Genomic DNA, 24,240 nt, shown 5'->3' with positions numbered 1-24,240 from the left:
TAGCAAGCGTACACTACCAGTTAGCCTGAAGCGCTGCGACCACAGATGTACCCGGCACGGGCTCGACAAAACCGCATCCACGTCTGCTAAAGTACAACCGTGTCCAACGGAGCGCGTTGGGTTCTTGCAATTACTGCAACACATATACTTTCACACACGCTCCTTTCCGTACGGAGTAAAACGGTAGATTCTAATCGTATTAATAATAACTCCAAGATATGAAGTGACAGCAGTGAGAAACATGCAGAAATTTGGAGTACCCTTACAGGTACGCTCTGGACTTCCATCAACCTAGAGTCGCTGTCATTAGGTGCGGGTACGATGCATACCATCGGATACGGTTACTCTCCCGAAAGCCACAACGTCTTCCGTTATATTATCCACCAGAAACAACGCAAACGGATGTTTCCGTCACAGGAAAGATTTTGCATTTCGCAATGACATTGTGCATCGCCCGTAGTCTCACTGACTGTGGGCAGATTTTTGAGGTGGATGGTAAATACAATTAAATTGATCTTACCACCTGAAGGTGAATAATTGCGGATTAAATTTGTGCTGAAACTTTTAGAGCGTTGTTGCTGAAATTCTTGAAATTTTGTTTAATATTCGACAGTTTTCGTTAATTTTGGTCGTTGGAAAACGAATTGTTAACCGTTCCCATTCATAAAAGCACAAGCATAAGTTATGGAGTTGAATCTTGGTATGGATAGCTTTAAAATTGGTCAATTTGACGTTTTACAATTCACTTTAACTACAGTGACAATTCTGATCTGAAAGATTTGAAGCTTCAAGGCCTGAGCCTCTAGGGACCATTTTTTCACGGAAGTTTTTTTGTTTGTTTTAAACGTGTATAACAAGGTTTAATAAACAATCACTAGCATGATAAAATAAATATTCACTGCAACCAATAGTACTCACGTCTCTTGATTACGTTACGAATCCTCCACCCAATCATTCGGACTTACCTGTAAGCAAAATAAAAGATTAAATTAGAAATATTTCCTTCGGCTTCGAATTACCAATAAAAGTATAAAGGAATGTTTTATGAATTACTTATCGCGAGCTAAAAGCGAACGAGGTCTCTATATGCTTTATCGTGCAATGGTAACAATTGTGGAAACACATCATCGAAAAGAAGCTTTTCAACCCACTGCCGACCAATAAACTCCGACAAATCCATCAAAAATACCCAACCTTTTTATCGAACTTTACTGCTCGCACCAGTGAACGGGGTTTGTGTTGGTTGTTTATTCAAACGCATTTCCACTACATCAAATGCGGTGGGCTGATGGAAACGAGTTCCGTACGGTTCGGAAGCCGCTTACGCAAATGTTAACGAGCTACATAATATGTACAACCTTTCCTGACGGGGACGGGGGTCACACACCTACCGATTCAGGACACTGCCCTGCTTGTTAGGATCTATGAACTAGTGAGGTGCAACAGCAACAACAAAAAAGAAAGAAAGCCAACTATAGAAACGCCAACCAACAATAATTCCGGCCGGTCATCAAACCTGCGATGATGGCAAAGCATTTCGGCGGGAGGGAAGAAAATCAATCGACATGCAATAAAACCATAAAACCTTCGCGCGACAGCGACTGTTTGGCGTTCATAACGGCCCGTGAGGTACGCAGCAATCAGGCGCAACTGTACTGCCTGATGTAGGTGTAGCAAGCAACTGGGCCCGTTGCCTGACAAATGGCCGACTAACAACACGACCAGACGTACAGCCACACGCTATGCGGGAAGGTCACAAAAAGGATAAACGGGTGCCGGGTCGGTAGGATCGATCAAAGCGCCATTTTGGCAAATGGTTCTGGTCGCTATTTCACCACCAAATAGCATGTGGTTGATGGAGTATATAAATTACAAACAATTGGTCATAAATATAGAGTACGGTAGTGTGCTCAGCTGCCTGAACTTATCGAAAGTTCTAACCAAAAATGCGTAATCTTTGTAAATTGCTGAAGAAAACAAAAAATACAAATTAGCAATGCAAAATGGAGGCCAGCATTTTAGTTCCATATTGTGCCGTGGATGTTGATGAAGGTGGTCACAGCCTATCGACGCTTTACCAACACCTTATGATTTTGTTATCACCTCATTTGGGAGAACCGTCGTAGTTTTTGTAATTTCAATAAGCCGCCGTCGGATTACATCAACCGGGGAGATTTCCCCCAACAAACGGCCGCCATCGCATTCAGTATGAAGCATTGTATTTTCCGCAACATTCTACGTGGGTGCTAGTGCTCAGCCATCCCGGTGACACCGGTGTCTTTAACAAAACAACAACAAAAACCTCACTTCAAAGCTTTTGCTTGTCAATGTGTTTCTCTCTGGCCATCCCTCCTGCGGGGCGTTGATTACGGCACACATGTGGAGAGCGTTGAAGGGCAACACAAACAAAGGCATTACAATGACAGCAAAAAAAAAAACCGAAACACATGCCTCCCAAACGCAAAACAGCAAATGGTTCAGCCACAAAAACGATCTGTAAAGTTGTCGTCGTTGGTAACAGCGTTCGGTAACTCCCATTCGCAGGGCATTGTCACCATTGGATGACAATAAAATGTCCGCCAGTACGCGTGGCCGTACCTTCCACCACCCATTTCAGCACGGGGTGGTTAGATTTGTGTATGTGTGTGGTTTAGGATAGAAATAACCGATTGAAGGTACGAAACCGTCACACTAAACACGCGCGTTGCTCGCACCGCGTTGGTCCGTACCAAGCCAGGGTGAGTCGAGGTGGGCTCGAGCGGCTGGTGACACGGTGTGTGGCAAAATGAACGAAATAACAGAAATTATAGCCCATTGTTTCCTGTCCGATATTTTTCATTCTCAAGCATTCGCTTTGATGGGAGCGATGATGGTCAATGTGTGATGCAACAGCAGTACACGTTCCCGAGATCAGGTTTAAACGTGCGGGTAGAAGTTACTTTACAACGTACCGGCCCACTTGACCGTATTGTTCGGAGATAAATGGTGTTCCTACGCGGTTTTTTAAACCGCTGGGATAATTTGGCCAGACAGTGGATTTGTGTGATTTTAACTGAGTATAAACGTTCTTCTATAACGATGGATTGATCGTATGACAAGGTCCTTTGCTTAATTTAATGAAGCTCAAATTCTACATTGTTTGCATGCCAAGATTTATTACTTTAAAAGCTAAAGCAGAACATGTAGACTGACAGCGTCACAGTATGTACTGCGGAATATTTCAGTGGACTGTGAATGAAAAATTGTTCCGTATGTCAAGTATCCCATCAACAGACAAAACATCAATGTCAATAAGAAAAGCTAGCAACAAACATCTTATCGATGGGTAGAATGCAGTGATTTCGCCGCTACATCTTGTAAAACGCCAACTTCCGTAACAACCAAACATCCAACGCCCAAAGCGAGAAGAACTCAGGACTCCGGATAATGCCCCTTGAACAACTCTTCCTACCTCTAAATGTTCCCTCTTCCGAGTACTTCCAGCCGAAACCCGATCTCGATCGTTCGTCGTTTTCCGGCAGAACGTCTCCGGAAGCGTCTCGATCGGTAGTGAGCGAAAACTTTGGGACAAACCTTAAAGTCAATCTGCGATGCGGGTTAGCGCAACGAGTAACTTTCTTTACCGAGCTGTAGTACTGCAAAACTTCCACCATGCTGCAATATGGCTGCAGGGAGTGGGATGGAATTTATTCTGGCGCTTCTGCCTGGAAGCACTTTACCCGTGACTTCAGCGTTGTTGTTTACTTCACGGGAGCAACTGCTGGTTTGCTTACCATCGAGTACGGATGGGAGAAAACTCCGAAACTACCTTTCCTGCTGCCGCTCACCATGGATACCGTCGTTGGCACACACTTTTCCGGCACTTGTTTACCTATCCCGGCTTCCACAAGGAAGGAAAACGTGGCTAAGAAAATGTCCAGAATATCTCATAATCGTTGCCCACTAGCCGGTTACCGGGTAGCGGAGTTTGCTGAATACTACCACTGCGGTAAATGACAGTAACTGATGGTTTAATAATGACAAAATAAATGGGTTGCTCATTTTCATGCAAATTTCCACCGGTGTCGAAATCTCCGCCTCCGTTTGGCTGTTGCGGTCGTAGCGGGCCCCCGTCAGGAACCTTCCCCGACACGCGGTTTTCATAGTTTACGATGCAGAACGAGCTCCGAGAGAAAATGTGCAGTTGGCAAGAGAAAATCCTTGAAAGTGGGTGAGTTACTCGTTGTGAATATTTAAGCGTATGGTTAGTGGACAGTGTCATCGTTAGTTTGTTTTTATTCCACTCGGTATGATTAATGTTCCACAAGCGACTCATCGCTTGCATGGGAACATTTTCACAAATCACATTTGGCTTGCAATAAGCTAGTATACTCTTTTCGTGACGACTTAACGAAACAAAACGTAATCGATTGAAAACTAAACAACAAAACAAAAGTTAAATGATTCCATTTATAAAGTTCGTTTCAGTCTCTGGCATTGACATTCTCCGGAATTGAATAACTTTTTCTATCTATCCTTTCAACAATTCGTTACCAGTCAAGTGTGTCCAGCTCCGTGGTGACATTTTCTATGATAAAACTCTTCACCAATGCTACTCGTATTACATTGCTATTGATTTTTACGCCCCCCACCTGCTTCATCCACCGGTCAATGACGAGCTCTCCTTTAAGTCATCCGGTGAGTGGATGTCTAGTTACAGTAAAACGTTTCCAAACGATATCACCAAACGTTCTAGCGTTGGTCGGCTCAAAGTGCCGACAGAGGATGAGCTACATTAGTAAAATTAGCACGGACCAGCAGCCTGGTGGTTTGGCAATTATTTTCTCATTGAAGTTATACGTACTGTAGACGACGTCGAGTGATGCTCGCTAAGAATTTTCCCACTGCTTGCAATTAATGAACATCGTTTCGTTCGTAAATAACTAATTCAAAACAAAAGTTAATGTAGTTTTAGGTATTTGGTAATTTATTCTAAGAGTAGTTACTCTTTTAATATTCTGGTCATGTTCTAAGTGCCGACATATTTGCATGAGAGCTTGAAAATCGCTGTTGAATTTCCAGATTGAAAAAGCATTATAAATTATTGATAAATCGTAAGTAAGTATGGTAGGATAATATAATCGCACTATCGTATTACGAGGTTATCTCGCCAGTCCGGTAGACCGACCTTTTAACTGACAAAATCCAAAAGGAACATAAGTGTTTCGAAGTCTCTTTAATAATACATCCACAACTTCATTTGAATGACATCAGGTGACCCAGCTCGTAAAGCCGTACAGTGAAGGCATGACAGGCCCAATTAGAGAAGAAGATGAAGAATTGCGTAGATATTTCACTGACAGACGACATCGTGAGCGGATTTGAGGTCATCTGCAGCAGGAAAAATAAAGAATAGATTCCGAAGATGTCTTGACAACTTTCCCGTAGTTGGAAGTTTGCCAGAAACGTTCCGGAGCAATATCTATTTCATATTGATTTCAAAATTTCCTAATCAAAACCTAAGTATCAAGTCTTCTAAAATATGAAACACATCAAACCGTTGTACTAGGTTATAATTCTATAACCATCATGTAGAAGAAAAGTTTGATATGAATATAAAATGAAATGTTTGAAAATAGATGCGAGAACTCACTTAGTAAGAGCAGAAACACTTAGTAAGCAACAGAATGGCCTTGTAAATTATAGTTTAATCCGGCCCAACCTCGCTTTCAACTTACCATATCGGTACTGCAGCACCTGCTATGGTTCGATTTAAATAATTGCACCCACGCCATCCTTAAATCGATCCGATCCTTGAAAATGCCACCATAAAAGCCAAAAGCTACAATCCAGCTTTGCCCATTATGCATAGCTCTAGCACCAGCAGTAACGTTGCACATTTCCAATAAATGCAACGACCTGACGTGACTTACCGAAGCACAGCCTGCCATGTAAAATCGTTACAAACTTGCACTTGCGGCGGCAAAATTTAAAACTACTCCCCTTTTCCTAAGGTGCACTTGCACCCGGTGGGTTGTGGAAAAATTTAAAATTTATACCCATAAATTTTCAATAAACACATCGAAAACAACGGCCATCGTGCAGTTTCGGTCGATGCTTCACACCCATCAGGCAGGTGGCGGGACAGGAATTCTCGCGGGAAATGGATATGGTACGGTCCGTACGAAACACACAGGTGCTAAATATTTAATCGCAACCCATCGAAGACGCCATAGTACGTGGGTAGTAACAATGTGAAGCAACAAAAAAACCAAAAAGAAAAACATCACCCACCACCAAGGAAAGTGTTGCATTTTCACGTGTTTTACAAAAGCTTCAGGTAAAATGGTGCTGCAATGGATCGTGCATTGCTGTGTTGCGGATTAGGCATGAGCAGGAGGTTGGATTTGTTGCACTTTAGTGGTCTCAAGGTGCACTGCAACATGAAAGATATGCCTTTTGCTTGCGAAGATGTTGGTCGTGTTGAGGTGCATTTTTGGTTCGTTTTCCAGTCACCTGGTAAAATTACATCGTGCGCTTTGGATACAGCAGTGTAACAAAAGGCGACCAAAGCTTTTGCATTGGTTTCTCCATCCTTGCCGCACAGAGGGGAAACAATCTGGTACAAAGGAGTGAATAAAATATTTTTTTCTCCAAACAGAACAAAAAAACAACATGCTATGCCAGGATGTGCAATGTTTCGAATGGAACGTAATAGCAATAAGGGAGATTTCTACCCTCAGTGTAATACGGTACACATTTATACACGACAAGAAGGACACATTTGTGACACACTGGGTGTTCCGCCACATAAACGCCGACTGCCGACGGTTCGGCACGAGTCGAAAATTGCAACACATGAAAAACAATGAGATATCGTTTGCCAAATTTGTGCTAATCCTCGGAGAGTCATGAAAACTCACCACCACTGTAACAAAGACGCCAGTACGGTATCGTTTGATCGGTAGAACGGTAAGCAAAAGCTTCTCGCACCAGAAGGTGCAAACTGCTTTCCTTTCGTGTGCCTGTGACACACCATAACGGTTCTAAGGTTTTGTAAGGTTGTTTTGTCTTTTTTTTTACCTCAACCGTTCCCGTCTCGAATGTAGATGAGCTTGGGAATTTCCGCATACATTTCAGGACAAGAAATATCACGTTCACGGGAAGAGTTTTTTTTTTTAATTCTTAGGCTGGGTTGCAAACAAAACGCAACGACAGACCGCTTTGCCTCCCGTGGGAAGCATATGATGAACCGACGGGGGGAATATATACTAAACCTTTTAGCGGCAATCAAAATTTAATACCTCATCATACACCAGTGCGCGTTGTCTGGGAAGTGGTCTATTTTGCTAAGACGGCTTTACCGCCATGAAGGGATGCAGGGATTTTGATGATGTTTTTTTTATTTTGTTGTAGCTCTCCATTGTATCCCGCTGTGCTCATAAGCCTGCATCATGTTGTGTTTGTACGACATCCACTCTACTCATAAACAAACTCACGTGAAACCCGTGTGAGAAAGATCTGGTCCTATCTGGTGGTGCAAATTTCAACAATTCATCCATCAGAAATCATCCAATTCCCTTCCCGGGAGATGAGCATCCTCACGGGTGAATGTGTTGAAAAGAAAGCGCAAAATTAATCAACTTTCTTCTACATATCGGCGAGGTTGGTTGGAAAAAGTTCAGCTTAGCAGCAACCATTAAGGAGTCGTAAAAATGTTCCGTGGTAAAATTCTATCACATTCAACCAGTCTCTGCCGGCAGTTCCGGCAGATATAACTCGTACATAAAAATCTGTGCATGTTTCAAAACATGCGACTAAAACACACACTCACAAAAACAGCCGTCCATTGATCAGTCTTCTGTTTCCACTCATAAAATTCCATTAGTTTATCAAACAATCTTTTCTTCTTGTTAATGGATGCTGTCGTTCACATGCAGTCCTCTGGCGAAACCTCAAAAACTTTCCGGTGAAATTGGAGGAAAAGGGCAGAACTTTGGCGACAGCTTGACGACAGCTTGCATAACTATGAAAAAAGTTTGTTGGTCATAATTTTGCTCAACCACTGCTGGGTGTGGTTCGGAGAAGTATTTTATTTTTCACAAATACGATGCTGTGTGTGTATGTCGTCGTGTCCAATTCTAGTGGTGACCTTTGCCAACAAACGTCATCAGTTTCTGGTGATGTTTTCACACCAAACCATCAAGTTTTAACCGCATACCAGTTGAGTATTTTACCAGATATATCTGATGTATCAAACTATGTTTATCAAACCTACCAAAACTTTACAATATGGTTAGTAAATATTGTACTGGTTGAATTATTATCACTTCCTTTTGAAAACACGGCTTCGAACTAGCTTCCAAAATCCCACTACAAGGAAATGCTTTCATGTAATGATACATGTACCGAATGCATTGCTGCTTTCATCCGAAACCTTTCTTCTTCAAACGCTTCATCGCTTCCATTTCAGTGAACCAAATTCGATACGGCACGAAACCAAGCTCTTCAGTGTGTTCGGCGGTCCTGTTTTTTTTTGTTTTTTGCTCGCTCAACCCAACCATCACATCGAACCGAAGATGAATCGCTTTCACACTGAGGGAAACTAATCCGAAACCATACCTTTACCGGGCCGGGTCCTTTTTTTGTTTCCACGAGACTCTCGAAAGGCCTTCAATATTTCCGTCGCCGATATCTTACCGGCGGACAAACGGCCTGCCCCAACGAACCATGTCCCTTTCCGAGGGTTTCTCCCGTTCACTCAAGTGTTCGCCACCCAGCCATGGCTCTTATTTCGACGATCCGGCGAAGTAAACCAATCACACTTGAGCGAATGTTTCGTTCCATCCCTACTTCCTGCACGGGGTGGTCTTACGGTGTGCGGAAAATGTGACAAAGGCACACTCTTCACCGTAACACTTCACTGCCAACACTTGTAACCGTCCGTCTTTTGCGAACGTGTGCTAGGGGCGAGGGCTTTACGCTTCACAATCCGGTCGCCAATTTATCAAATCCTTACAACAAATCTTTCGACATTAGTGGAGGATTTATTTGCTCGATTGCTCGATGGCGAGACATAGCATCAGCTTGGACGGCGGAGAAAAGGAGCAAGTTAATATTTTGTCTGCTTTGATGAAGACTTACATGTGCAGTTTGAACAAGAGCTTTAGGGTATCCAAACTCTAGTTACTGGAGAAGCTTGTTTACACAGAAAAAAGTAATTAGAAAAACATCATTACTAATCAGAAGCGGTATAGTTTAAAGTATTGTTCCAAATTCTTCTTTAACATTTTGGTAACGATCAAACAGCATCAAAAGTTGACATCTCCCGTAAAACATACCATGCGTCTCCATTGCAGCTTATTCGCGCTTTCCACCAACTAACGAAATTCGTTACCAACTCCTAAAATTCCACCTTCCACAACGGTACTAATTAAGAAGCAGCATTCCAGCAGCTTCGCCATTTGGAGATATTTTTTCTTCTTCTAATGAAAAAAAAAAAACATACGCTAACGATGACGAGCTGATGATGATGGCCATGATTCCACGTCGGCGCGTCCTTTCACAGCGAATTAATTGCCGGCCACTTTATCACTTCGAGGATCGTTTCGTCGGCAAGACTTGAACGCGGATGGAAAGAAACGGTTGATAAAAGTGCTTACTTGCTGGAAGAAAACTCATAAAACGCCTGGTAAAATATCAACGGGAATTGCTTTCATTAGCCCGTTTTATGTGGAGCGGTTTTGTTTGCGAGCGGGGGAATGGAAAAAAAAAGCAAGACAGAAGCCGGAACCGGAACAGGAGGAAGTTTTGCCAACACTCGACGCCTCGTAAAAAGTGATCATTTCGTATCGAAACAGCAGGATGGAACGAGAAAGAAAACGTGGGAAAAAGGTATTGAAAAACCAACCCGGACAATCGGGTTTGAAGTTGAAGGTTTCTATTTGATTTTGTCTCGTCTCGTTTCGCACTTTAGTGTTTTTTGGGGAAGTTTGCTGTTTTATCCTCTTTTTTTTGCCAGAAGGAAAGCACCGACAGATGCTGCTCGATAATTTGATGACTAATGCTGTCCAAACGAAAAACCGGAAGGTCCTTAAAATCTTCGTCTCTCACCAAGACAGGCCACTAGTTTCGGTCCAGTCATTGGGAAGCTGTTGGAAGAAACGCTTCAGATATGCTATGCACTGGCGGGGGAGTCTAAAATCTTTAATTATTCACACTGCAGTAAAATGAGTTTGGTGCCCGGGCACTGTGGGAAGAGATCCGATCCTTCCTGCTGACGATGGTTTGTGTTTACGATCATTATTTATGTTGGACATGGCTCTCACGGATGATGCTGCAGTCGGTGATGAAACATGCAGCAATTAGATGTTTCTAATTGAATAATAAATGAAACACTCGAAATGCGTCTAGTTGCTCTGTCTATAGCAAGAAGAATATTGAAGGAGGAGCCGTCAGTATGCTGTGCTACTCAAAATTTGAGATAAAGTATTTATGCAAACTTATAAGCAAATCATATTTTCAGGGCAACATATATTGTAAAACGTTCAAAAATATTTTAATCGTTTAATACCCATTTATCATACTTTAAATTACTACATTTTGTTTTGAATGGCTGTTGGTAGTAGTATATTAAAAAGCTCAAAAAGATGCTATACTAGTGTTGCTGCTTATTAAGTTGTAACCTGCATTGAATCTATGCAACCGAACTCATCTGATACGCCCATCAGATTTGTTATCGTCATTCGGAAAGGGACAGAAGCAATACCCTATTCCATACGAAACAATTGACCACTGTGCTGCATGCTGTCACCAACTGTTTTCTTAGCCTATCAACTCACGCCCTCCGAACGGTGGATCCAATTTCAATGCACAATGTTGCCCCCATTTGAGGAGTGAACCACTTTCCATCGGCCTTCCACTTACGTAGACAACAAGTTTTCTCCGACAAGTTTCAAGTACGGGAGGCGTGAAAAGCTGATCCCATTTAAGCCGTCTATTCTACCTACACTTTCCCCAGACACATTTTCCCCCGCCGGTGGTCTAGTTCCCTGCGTTGCAACAATGCAGTACCGTGCTAGAAACAGAGCATACACTATTGATTGCAATTGCTCTGATAACTTTCTTGCAGACGCATCGCAACGGAACGTAAACGGCACGGCCACCAGTTTGCAACAGGCGCATTCGGGCCAAAGCGGAAGCATGGATTGCCACTAGCACGGTAGCGAGTAACGAGCACACATTTTGCCATTGCAGCCTGGGAAAATTGTTCAATGCAACGATGGTTCCAATCGTAGCAACAAACCCGATACCGTTCCCACAAACGGTCAAATATTCGCTCAGATAAATAAACAAACAAGCAAACAAAGTACTTGCCCTTTTCCATACCCGGCTTTTCCGATTGTCGTTTCATTTCTGAGCACAGCAAAAAAAACAACACAGACTCACACACACATACAGCAATGGAAACTGTACCATGAGCAAACACAGCACATCGACAACATTTGCTGCATTTACGACGAAGCCGACACAATCGTTTGTGCCGATCTGCTCCATACATTCATAACCGCCCACTAGATGTGTATTTTACCCTGGAAAAACTCTTACTTCTTCCGGTCCGAGAAAACTCTCTCCAAAGGATGGGCAATGAGCTGATAGGACGGTCACAAGAGCATATATATGTTACACTATCAGCACAAAACGAGGGGTCACCTTCTAAGAGCACGGTTCCAAACTTGGCTTGCTCCCGTGCTTTATCATCTCACCCTAATTCTTGCCGGAAGGGATGAGCTTTTCAAATGCGTAACGTCCCTTTGCCGGGTTGCCGTACTTCCCGGATGTAAATATTTCCCAATGCGAAAGGTTATCTAGCTGAAAGTGCAAAATTTGAACAAAAGTCTAGCCAAACGATGTATCTAAATCCTTTCCATGGATTTACTAATCGAAGTTTGGTGCTTTAAAGTTTTACCAGCACCAGTACCAGCGTGCCTGGGTTCTAATAGGTCAAAAGGAAACATTTCTAACCGGAGCTAAACTGATCGGTTTCGATGGGCTGGAATATAAATTCTGAAGAAATTTGCCCGATCAAACATCTGCTCAATGTCCGAACATTTCATTATCGCTAAAAGCACATCCAGTCAACTAAATAAATTAATCATTCCCTTCGAACCACGATAGCTAGCCCAACACATTCGGAGAAAATCTATCATTTTGCAGAATATTTGAACAACGAATGAACGGTTCCGACCCGATTCATTCGCATGTCTCCGGATTGTTTGCCGAATGGGGACTATCAACACATGTTTCCACCGTATTCCCATCGTCTGAAAAGCCCCGACCCCACATCTTACCCATTTGCAAACAAACTCGAACCTAGCAGGCGCCAGAACGGTTTCGAACCGTTCAAGATGATGTCCCCACGGTTGTCTATGGCATCAAACTAGACCGAGTGTCTCCAAGCATCCGGGCACAAGGAATTATGCTCATGATAGGACGCACCAAACCAACCGGGTCGGTGATGACAGCCCGCAAGAAAACCCACCAGCAGCGACCATGCAAACTTGCCCGAAGCTACATAAACGTCATCATTAAACATGTATCAAATAATTAACAGCATATGTCGGTCGGTCGATGAAACGGCGAGACGATAAAGCGTCAACTGGTGTGTGTGCCGTCCGTTTGTGACGGAATCGATTCGCTATAGTGCCGCTTAGCCTCTCCAAGCAAGGTTTGCTGCGAGGGTGGACGGTGTCTTGCCCACGGTACTGCAATGAGCGCATTTATGGAGTACACATATTTATTGCCACAGATGGGTCGTTCATATGTTTTACGGAATGAAGCTCGTGTTTGTCCAGCGTGGTTAATGGATACGGTGACGGACAGTGTGATAGTAGTAGTACACGAGACCAACCAAATTCAATGTGATGTAAACAAAGCAACTGTCACAGCATATAAGTGACAGCATAGTCTACTAGATCGGTTTACAGTGGAGATTCTTGCAAGGAAATTGAAATTAAGTTTTCGAAGGAATGAATATTAAATTCATAATTTTTCATTTTTTTTTTCTATCCGGCAATTCGGACACATTAGACATGGTTTTCTGTCACTTTACGTATGTCATCCAGGTTTCAAAAATAACAATAAAATATTTTAAGTATAATATTATTGGAATTGTATTAGGCTATAAAATTTGGAGAATGTTCAGACCGCAAATATGCTTGTCCTTTAGCGACGAAGCTACCTCTAGGACAATGGGTGTGCATGCTTGAAAGGTAGTTATGCTGGCTACGCAACGAAGCAGTGCAGATAGATGAGTAAACTGTAAGCTTCGTGAATCATGAATGATTGAAACATGTTTACAGCAATTACGCCTTCTCGTACCCGTGCCGTTTTCCGTGCTTCATTGATTGCGCAATCGTGTCGAACCGGCTCGAGGTCAACCGAACTGACAGGTCTACCTAGAACAGGGCCAACCCGAACGCGCTGAGGAGGAACGCGGAGTGGGTTTATGATGGGGATGTGAAAGGAGCCAAACCCTAGCATCTCATTGCCCGGTTGGTCGGTCGGGCGGAAGGGTTGAAGTTTATATTCTAAGCATAAAACAAGCTGTATGCTTACGGATAGCACCACCAGCATAACTCTGACGATCGTACCACAGCTGTCGCAATCAAACATGATGGCTAAACCTTCATCACAAACACACTCCCACTCTCTAGCTCAAACGCACACCGCCAATCCACTTTGAGCGGTTGGAGAGTTCATAAAATTTGCATTCTTCTCCACTTCGCCACCCTCAACATCAAAATCCCGAACTCCTTGTGAGGAAGCTCTGCTCACCACCGCCAAAGGTTGATGGATGGGTTTCGTTGGATGATGAATGTGATCAGCTTTTTATTGGCCATCTTCGTACAACTCGTCCTGCACTTGGCCGTCCTGTCAGCTGTTCCGCAAACGAAACGCTAGCAGCTTGGAGAAAGGAACAAATCCCGCAGAGTGAGTGGCCACCAGGAAGGTGGTAAATTGGTAAAAAAAAAAAACAAAACGGGACAAGCAGGGAAAAACCACATGTTTTGCCACCATTTCAAACGCCCAGCACCACACGTTGAGTGCAATGAAACTTCGTTCAGGCGCACCGGGCAAAACCTCATTCATATTACATTGGATTTTATTTGCCCACTTTATGGAGATGGAGTTGGAAGTCAAGGATAATGTACTTTCGTGTCTTTTAGTCATCGTTCTTTGGCAGGTTTCACCATCCATACATCTGGGTTTGTATGGAGTTGAAGAAACGGGGACCCATCACAATAACGCTTCTTCCAGCGCCCTGCGATACACTCATTTCTCTCACGCGTTTTGCCACACTATAACTCCTTTTTTGGGGAAGGGAGAGCAGTCGCTTGGACGGGTGAACACGTTCAAAGTACTTATTCGCGTAGTATTTACGCGATGATGGTTATGCTGAGTGCTTTCTTCGTTAACGACAATCAAGTTCCACAGCGCTTAATCTTGCATCATATAGCGAGATATTGAAGATGAAGAAGTAGTCTGTACATTGCCCTAAAAATAACTCTTTGCTCGATTGTTGTTGTTGAGAACAATTTCTTTCATTTTGAAAATTAGCCAGCAAAAACCATTTACATACGAACTTATCTTCATCATCAACTTTCTTATAACTTATGTCTTTGGATAAATGTAGAACCCTTGATATGAATTATGGTTCTCACTTTTGTTATACATTTCTCATTTACTTGAGTTTATGAAGCAGATAATTAAACATCAAATCTCGTCTTGAAGAGCATATCGAAATTTTGTACGAATCTTAACAACCGGAAATTATGGCAGATGGTTTCGAAAAACTTTATGTGCTACAATTCCAGCTCATTCTGCTTAGTACAACCGCAAAGTATCGTAGTTAAATTATTTCGAGTAATGAGAGACATTAACTGATCATAACTCGAAAAGGTTATCGTGATTGTCTTCCAACGAAACAACAAGTTCTTGGTAAAAGAAACTTTGCAACTTTGTAGCTTTGCGTAGGAATCTTGATATTTTCCATTCAACTCCGAGTTAAGTCGTTATGTTTGACTAACTTTGAAGTAAAACAGTTACGCCAAAAAATAATATTGCATATACTTAAAAGTTTTAAAGATTTGAAACACCTTACATTGCGAATCACTCTGAAAAGGTCACATCATTTCTGATCAACGTCATACTGACCACCTTCCGATGAGTCGTATCAGGTTGTCTGCGTTAGAGCACTATGTCCCAATTTTACGTACAACACTTACTACGCGTCACCACTAGCCAAATCCAAAAAAAAGTAGTCTTACAGAAAAACCATCATCTATAATTTGCACCAGTTTGCACGGCAAGATGAAGCTGATTTATATGACATGGCGCAGTTTCGACGAACACATACAATGTTGATCACGTTCGGGGCGTTGGAGGTGATCAAATGCAATCAAGAATTAAGGGCTGTGCATCATAAAAATTAACTGCTCGATGGCAAGACAAGATGTACTTGGCGGGGGGGAAAAAACTATCCAAACGAACCCATCATTAATCAGTGCATCGAGATTTCGAGCACTCGTGTTTGGTCTAGAACACGTGTCTAACGAATTCAGCATTGGTAGGGCACGATTGGGACTAGAGATGGTTTTAGTTCCCATTCGCTTGGAGCGAATGGATGGGATCGGTGGTAAGGCAGGCTGACCTAGAACCGTACTGTTCGAGCGCATAAATTAATTCCCAACTCGTTACCATGTCGGGATCTATATTGACAAGAAGATTAAAGATCCATAGCTAAAAACAAACACATCACCAACGAGAAGTGGATAAATTACACCGGTACGCCAAATACTTCACCGCAGTCTGATCACTCTTCCGGGACGGTTTCCAAAGGCTTGATGAGACTCGACAACGAGTCGATTGCATCTTGGCGTTAATCGGCACCAATTACTCTTCCGTTCGCTAATCGACGATGATCATTTACCGACTTGACGATGGAATGTTTCTCAGCGAAGAACCAATTCGAAAGGATCTTGTCCATCGAGTGTTGATCAATAAGCTAAGCATTAAATAAATGTTACAAATCGGTCGTACAATTCCATAAAACCTACGCCAAAGACCATACACACAAGTCTCCACTGCAAAACGGAGCTCAACCAGCGTTTCAACTACCGGGTTTCGTATGCGCTTCCGTCATTCGATTCCCCGATACGAAATGCACCGCGCAATGGTGTCAGATTGCCAAAGTGATCGCATCTGTGCATATTAATATGCAGTTGAGCGTGATCCTTTATGCGATCCAACCCGGGGCGCAGTTTCGCACGTTTCTCACCTCCAAACTGGCAACGATCACCTTCAACATGATCGGTCGGGATTAGTTTCAAATCGCTCCCAGATGCAACAGAGGCGTGTCGGGTGTCGGCAAAAGGTGAAACACTAGCCGGAAAAGTGTCGCACTAGATGGAAACCAAAGACAATTTATAATTAGCTGATAGGTGACGCAGTACGTGTACCCCTTCGGTCCGGGACCATCGAATGCAAATATCAAAAACCATTCGGTGCGATGCGTTCTTACCGAGCCGGATCATTATGGGAGCGATCGGATTGTTCACCCAGCCCCGAACGGCAATTTGACTCGCGTTGAACGATGTTGTGGCAGCGTCCTACACCGTCCCCGATCAGGTACGAATTGACACCGCTTCACGCAGCAACACACATTCAACGCCGCCCTTCGCCCAAGGTTGCGACACAGAAATGCCACACCGCACTGACCGCACGTCCCATCAGCGCGCCATGTCCACCGGATCAACTGATCTTCTCCGCGACCAGATCGAAACGGGACGCACAACTGCAACCTGAGCAGCATTTGGAACTGGCCACGGTGGGGCAGGTTTGCAAAACTAACCCAGTGATGATGGGCAAACACACACCAATTTCTAAAATTACAGACATCCATTGCGCTGGTACTCCCGTCATCTGGCACCCTGGCGGTTCGATGTGTGGAACCATTTTTCAACCCTTCGGCACTGCGACACTGCACTTCGCTGCAAAACGCGCGCGTCATCGGCTGGTCGCGACTTCTTGTAGCAGTGCCGCCAATATTTATAGTCGATTGTGACCGAAACGGAATGAATCTTTTAAAAATAGGATTGAATTACACGTCCCGCTCCCCGAACAGGGCGCGGGGAGTGAGTAATGGGGAGATGTCGCCGCACAATCGTCACGATCATCATAATGCCAGCGACACCGAGCCGACCGATGCCGGACGCCAAATCGAAGGAAAAGGTCTCCGTTGGCATGTGTGTCCAATATTCGATATAATGCTCGCGTGGATGATCGCGGGTTTCGCTGTTTGGTATTTATTCAAACGCCAGTTACGCGAGATAAACCAGCGAGGAGGATTTTTTATCGATTCCAGATTAGTAATTTGTCTCTCGGTTAATAATATCGCAATAGACAACACCTTGGGGAAATTCAAGCACATTTAAATGAAACCTACCTCTTCTTCGTTGCTGGCCGTGTTTACGGAATCCATGCTTTGCGACAATGCCAGCGGTGCCATCGGTGTCATCTGTCCCATCGAGCTGTCCATCTTGAGGTTGCCGGTGGCCGACTGGCCGGTCTGTCCGAGTCCGGTGTGGTTGTTGTTGGCTGCGTTCACGGCGTTCACGTTCAGCGCTCCGTTCATAGACGGACTGCTGACTACGGCGTTCGACTGTGCAACGACCGGCGAGCTGAACATCGGCGGCTGCCCTACCCCAACTGCTGGTGTTCCGGTGCTACTGGTGGGATTCGTACCCAGCGGCGATTGGCCGGCGAGAGCACTAGCAACCGATACGGAGACTTGGTTCGGTTGCGGTGAGATCGATTGTTGCACCTGCTGCTGCTGCTGTGCCTGCTGAGTTTGTACGTCCGAGCTTAACGTTTGCTGATGGTGTAGTTGCTGAAGATGCTGTTGCTGCTGCTGTTGCTGCTGCTGTTGATGATGGTGTTGATGGATTTGATGCTGCAGCAGGGCGGCTGCGGCGGCGGCAGCGGCAGCGGCCGATGGATGCGCCGGGACGAGGCAGTTGCCGAGGGCCGGAAGGGCAGCCGCCGCGACGCCGGGCAGCGCGGTCGTGCGGAGTCGCTTCGGCGATAGGACCTGCGGGCCGCTCGCTACCGTAATCTGCGGCGCTGGCCTGCGTTTCACCACGGTCGACGAAATGGTGACGGAATTTACTGACGCGCCACTGAATCGAACACCATGTGTCGATCCTGCAAGAAGGAAAGGTAAAAACTGTCCATTAGCATTATGCAATATTAGTAGCTATATCACGAAATATCACGAAACTTGTGCACTAGTAGCGATTAAATTATTTACACGACAAAGAATTCATGGTACGAAATCCACCTTAACATAAAACATAATCTCTCTATAATTACTAGTGCCATCCTTTACACCATCACTAGCTGTAGCAAAATGGGTTTAACGCTGCGGTCAAACTGTACTGATTGCAGTTGGAGTATCATGATTGAGATTTGTATAATTAATTCGGTCCAGCACGGCGAAGGCATGGATTAACTCTAGATCGTCTCGCAATATTTTCCCCCTCATGCAGCTCACTCCACACTCAGTAGTCGTCCAGCTGCATGCCAGCTCATACGTGAGATCTCAAACGGAGCTTAGGTGAATCCTGCGCGCATAAACCATTCAACCCATGAGGGAGAGAAGTGAGAAGATATGGCCGATGATTTCCCACAATTCCACAAATAATTAATGGTGTTGCGGCATGAAGACACCACAATTATGGTACGAAAATCGACCTCGATGGATGTCACACCAGTAATCGCAAATGGGTGTTTCAAGATACAAGCAATCAAGCAGGAAGATAGACGAGAATGAGTATTGGAAAAACATCCCAAAAAAAATCACTGTATCCACTTTTTCAATCAAAACTTTTTTATGATTTTTCAATGTTAAGATATACTTTAATTGAGATTATTTGCCTTGATGCTGCAGGAGAAACGACCAAGCGATAGAGAAATCGTCAAATCTGGGCCACTTCTGTAAAGTGCTACAGCGGCATCATAAACATTCCGGTGTGCGCGAACGACACTTCTGGGGAACCTGTTGCCTAAAATCTTCATCATAACTCATGCGCTAACGATTACCCCGGATGGTCGGTACGACCCATTCCAGAGGTGCTTCCATCCTATAACCGTACCAATCTGTACGGGCCCAGTACGAGCCAGGGCGAACTTGACTCGGTGCACGTTCTCACCGGGCAGACGCTGTGGAACTCGCCGTGGTGGTGGGGTTTATTATTAGCGTACCGTTTGCAGTACCGCACCGTTAAACGACTTCACATTCGTTCGCAGCAATGGACGTACCAATTCGGCACAGGTGTTGTCAGTTGTGACGTGTCAAAAACCGATCCCCTTTACCGGTAAACCATAATAACCCACCCTTCCCAGCATCCCACACACGCGGTGGCTTGCGAATTCTTACCCAACCCGGCAAACCGGTGCATCGATGGCCAATGCACTTACCACCAAGGCGCACACCGTGCTGAGTCGCAAGGAAAAGCAAGAGGGGCGGGCAAGATACGTGAAGGGTTACGGTGTGGTGTGAACTGGCCGCGGTTTAGAAATAACGTAACGAAATACGATGCGCCTCCGCGGCCGCAGCGTTCCGTAGTGCAACGCAATCGATCATCATCGTTGCAGTTGCGGCCCGCTGCAACGATGTTTTTGCGCTTGTGTGTTGTGCCGTTGGCGTTGTGGAACAGTGCGGCTTCGTTTGCTGGATGTTGTCGGTGTTTATTACAAACGCCCAATACACCCGGACGCCCATTGCATATTTAGTTTCGGTTTTTTTGTTGTTGGAGAATTAAGAATTGAAATGTACATCAAAGATTGGTGTGTAAATCGTCTCAGTTGAATAGAGCACGGAAAAAAATGTTTTCCATACTCCCAAAACGGCCACTTTTAAAACAACACCTCTAAGAGAACCTTTGTTTTATGAAAAGTCTGTTATTTATTTAGAAATAAGTGGATTCTAACTAACTACCCTAGGAACGTTGGCTGATTCTATAGGTCTACCTTGCGTCACATTGGTCAAGATTATTTTATATTCCATACTTTAAATAAAAATATTTCTATCGGTATAAACGAGGTTGAACCAAGATATCATAACCTTCAATATCATAACACAAAGGAAACATTAAGCTCTTTGCTTATTAATGCAATTAACCAATTGATTAATTTACATAATAAACTAATTGTTAAAAAATATTGGTTAAATGAAAAAATAGTAGTACTTTGAAAGGACTCGCAAAAAGCAGAATAGTATGTACCACGTGCTATTGGATTGCTAGAGACTACGTAAAAAAACTATCTCAGCGTATTTTTGCTTTCCGAATTGACACTGGAATCGTGCCAAAGTTGGCTGATACTCTATAATTTATTGAACGTATGCACAAAACGAACCCTATTTGAAATATTTGCGCCGTCTGAGCATCTTTTTGTCATTTTTTGCATCAAATTCAACCTCTCTCTGTTCTTTTGACATGGTTTTACTTAGCTTTAAATTCCGTCTCCTGCAATTTTAAGCGAGGAAATTAAATTTATGTGACGGAATATGCACCGAAGACGTTCCTACTTCTAGGTCGATGGATAAATCTTGGTCGCGTTCAGCGAAACCGTACAACAATTTTGTGCTCGGACAGATGATAGATGAACATTCTTTGCCAGAGAACATGCTGACCGATTCAAAGTCGCTCCGGGTTTGATCATAAAGCTATTACCATTAATCACGCTGCACTTATAAACAAGATATGTAGCACTGTGAGCGAAAAACACTGCATCGAAAATCCGGACGATGCTTTCGTCGTGTCGTCGTCGAATCGATCGCGGTGAAATGCGAAATTATAATTTTGATTAATGTGCGCTTTGCAAAACATGCACGGTGGCTCGTGTTGCTTCAGGCTGCGAATTCAGAGATTTGCAGACAACATCAGAGAAAACATGATGTTATCTTTTACCCTTCGATCGCACTCAATCAAACGTTGATCAGTCGTTGAGTTGGTCAAAATTTTCGCCTTCCGGCAATGCATAATCATCCCGCTGCACTAATATTAGCATAGCTGTACGAGAACCATGCAACCAACAATATTTTTCACTTCTGAAGTGCAAGAGCAATGCAGAATTAATTAACTGGCAAGCTGTTCGCCAAAAAACCGCTAAACATTTGTAGTGCCTGCTGCAGGAGGATAATCCTTCATGATATAAAATTTGCTTTATCCTGGACGCGGATATTAAAAAATATTTCTCTCGACCTCGCATGTCCTGAAGGGCACCCTGTTTCGACCGTAAAGAGAGCGTACGTACATACAAACACAGAGATCGGCACTACTTCCGGCGTACAAATGACTGCAGGAAATGACGCAAAACAGGAAACCTCTCAAGCATAGCAGGAACTGAACTGAACAGTTTTTCATAGCGCATCTCGGGGAACTTGTGTGCTCACGAGATCACAGCTGTACATCATGAAGGGAAAAACAGTGCCTCAACTTGAGCATTTTTTTGTGATTATATGTTAAGTTTATTTATGACTGTATCATTGCAACATTATTGCTCTTTAAAATTTGCTAGACGGGATAACCGTTAGTAAAGAACTCGATGAAAGTGTACGAGAATCTGAAAATTAACGCGATGGTTTCACATCGCACCCATGTCATAACTCATTTTCATTTTGTTTTTAGTAATTTCGAGCACAACGATCAATGACGACCAATAGTGCAAATTTGTCAGAAATTTATTCCTGGAATAATATTGGGAAAACAAAACATGCAAACCGCAAATAAAGTGGCGCCTAATTGCGATGAAAACATAGCAAGTGTACCATGCGAAACGAACTTTCCGGGAAATTGAACAGTTTGGCCAGTAGCTATGTTTTGATTACTTCTACAAAGTAATTGACATCTTTATTTGCCATTCCGAATGTAGCTACTCCATTTTCCACTGCATTCGGCAATTGCTCAAAGAAACCACAATGAAGCACGACACACACACAAACGCCACCGTCCGTATTGATCGATGGAAGGAAGTAATCTCACTGTCCCGGTAATTAGAAGTCGGCAGTAACTCGAAAACCACGAGTCAAATGTCAACCAAAGGTTCCCAGGACGGATAGCAGTGCAGTTTTGTAATTAAAAGCGTAAAGATTGCTGCCTCACACGCGCAATGTACGATGGAGCAAAAGTTCTATTGACATTCCCTAATATTGGAGAAAAAAAAAACCTGCTAGTACGAGTTTCGGCTCGACAATGGATCGACCAGGACCAGGGCACAGAGGTTGCAGATGATTGTAAAATTAGAATCCAATTGATACTGGGAGCTACGGCCAGCCAGTGCAACACTGCAGGTGTGGGTATCCGCGACACGGAATGGGCTGCCCAATATGTAACCAGCTGGATCCAACTTGGTCCAACCATAAAGTGAATTTCTCTTCAATTAATTTCTCAATTGAACTTGATTGCGTAAAAGCCAACCAATGCCTCCTATTCCAGTGTGTGTTCTCGGTGGACGCTGGTTTTGATGAATGGTTTGAATTTGCTCTATTCCTAGAACTAATTTTCCTACCAACGAGGCCAAACCGTACAATCGAATATGTGTGCTTACATTTGGACAAATTACAATACATTCAAATGAATATGTCATGTTATTAACCATCAATCATTGTTTCGATTCAATTATAAGTGTATCCACAATTCGTTGTCTTGTAACTGCATTCATTAATCCACAATTCAAAAACTCTTATCCATATTACTTACTTACTTACTTCTACGAATTACAAGCGTCTAATGTTACATAACCCACAGCGCCCATATCATCCGATGGAACGTTCCACTTTAATGCATCAAAATGTTTTATCCGTCCAAAGGCGTGTAATAACCAGTGCTGGACCTTTTAAGCCGATTAGCAGCTACTATTTACCCAGTCACCACTTTCCCGCTGGATGTCGCTAGCACGATGTACTACTACATTCAGACTCACCTTACCATCACCGTAAGTCCTTTGACCATTAATCTTTTCCTCCGTAGCGGAAAACACTCGGTGAAGAGCATAGGATCTCCGTTCCATTGTCCAAACCCGGAAACAAGTGCCTCTCAAACACGGACAAAATCTTGCTAAAAGAAAATTAAACCTTACGCCCCTCACCGACTGCCCTGCTAAACTCTCTTTCACGCGAGCTAGCAAGCTTTTGCCCGTTCCCCCGGGACATTCTTGTCGTGCAGGAAGAGCACACCTTTCCTCGTCGCAATACCCGTCCATCTTCCTACTAGGTTTCATTCGTGGCTCTTAATTAGGGATGAATTATTTCCATTATATTCCATATCTCCAACAGCTATCGTGCCCGTGGACGATGCCGTCGCGAGATATTCGCTGCTGTTAAGTTCCACCGCCCGGCTAGCGAGACTTCTCATTTCAACCGGAAGCAACATCCAAGCAGGGACAGCATCGAAAGGAAATCGCTCTTATCAACGCAGTTTGCTTCGTTCTTCCTGTGCCCAAATCTTACTCCCCTCAAAGGAATGCAATGAACGAAATGCTTTCACCGAGGTGTACACAATGGTTGGGATTTGCGTGTACGCTTTGCGACACTTCTCCATACAGAGGGTCGAGTCTATCTTTCGGGGGGTGAAAAACATGCGCCACATTCAACGATCGCAATAAGAGCGGAATGCGTTTGCTGGCGGAATGCGTCTGGAATGTGGTCGTTCCATCGCAAACATACATCTCGTCCACCCGTGGCTAATTAAACCCACGAAGTCCAACCCCCTCCGAGCTGGTCTGCTACGGATGGAGCAGGAACGGGCTACTTAACATTGGTCCGTTCTAACTGTCGTTCATGAAAAGAATCACACCAAAGACTAAAGGCGATGCCACTCGACACTCAGGAAGTAGTGCTTTTAGTGCAGCTTGGGACAATTCTGACCGCTACGTAAGCACAATCATCCACGGCCAGCATCATGATTATCACAGCGCGAGTATCATTGTTCACCGATTCGTCCGGTACGTCGCATGCAAACGGTATGTGTGCTGCCCCACAACGGTACGGATGACGACGATGGTAATACTCTTATTAAAGAAACAAGAATCGTACGCACCACATCCTGACACTGACCAACAGTACGGTGAGTTGTTGTTCTGCACAGTGCAACCCATCCCATTCGGAAGCATAGCACTGGGAAAGAAATAAGGTACTGG

The 24,240-nt window shown here is 43.9% G+C and overlaps 1 protein-coding gene across 1 annotated transcript in view; it reads right to left on the bottom strand.

Annotated features, from left to right (window-relative positions):
* LOC128718878 (protein couch potato-like) overlaps window positions 1–17,728 on the bottom strand; it is an 83,951-nt gene extending 66,223 nt beyond the window's left edge. The window contains exon 1 of the mRNA XM_053812494.1: window positions 17,486–17,728. Coding sequence (XP_053668469.1) covers window positions 17,486–17,728 — 243 coding nt within the window. The remainder of the gene's footprint in view (window positions 1–17,485) is intronic.
* Window positions 17,729–24,240: the final 6,512 nt, after the last annotated feature.

This window comes from Anopheles marshallii, chromosome 2 (assembly GCF_943734725.1).
Source record: "Anopheles marshallii chromosome 2, idAnoMarsDA_429_01, whole genome shotgun sequence".
Classification (NCBI taxonomy): Eukaryota; Metazoa; Arthropoda; class Insecta; order Diptera; family Culicidae; genus Anopheles; species Anopheles marshallii.
The sequence above is the reverse complement of the archived record's forward strand: the minus strand, read 5'-3'. Positions and strand labels throughout refer to the sequence as shown.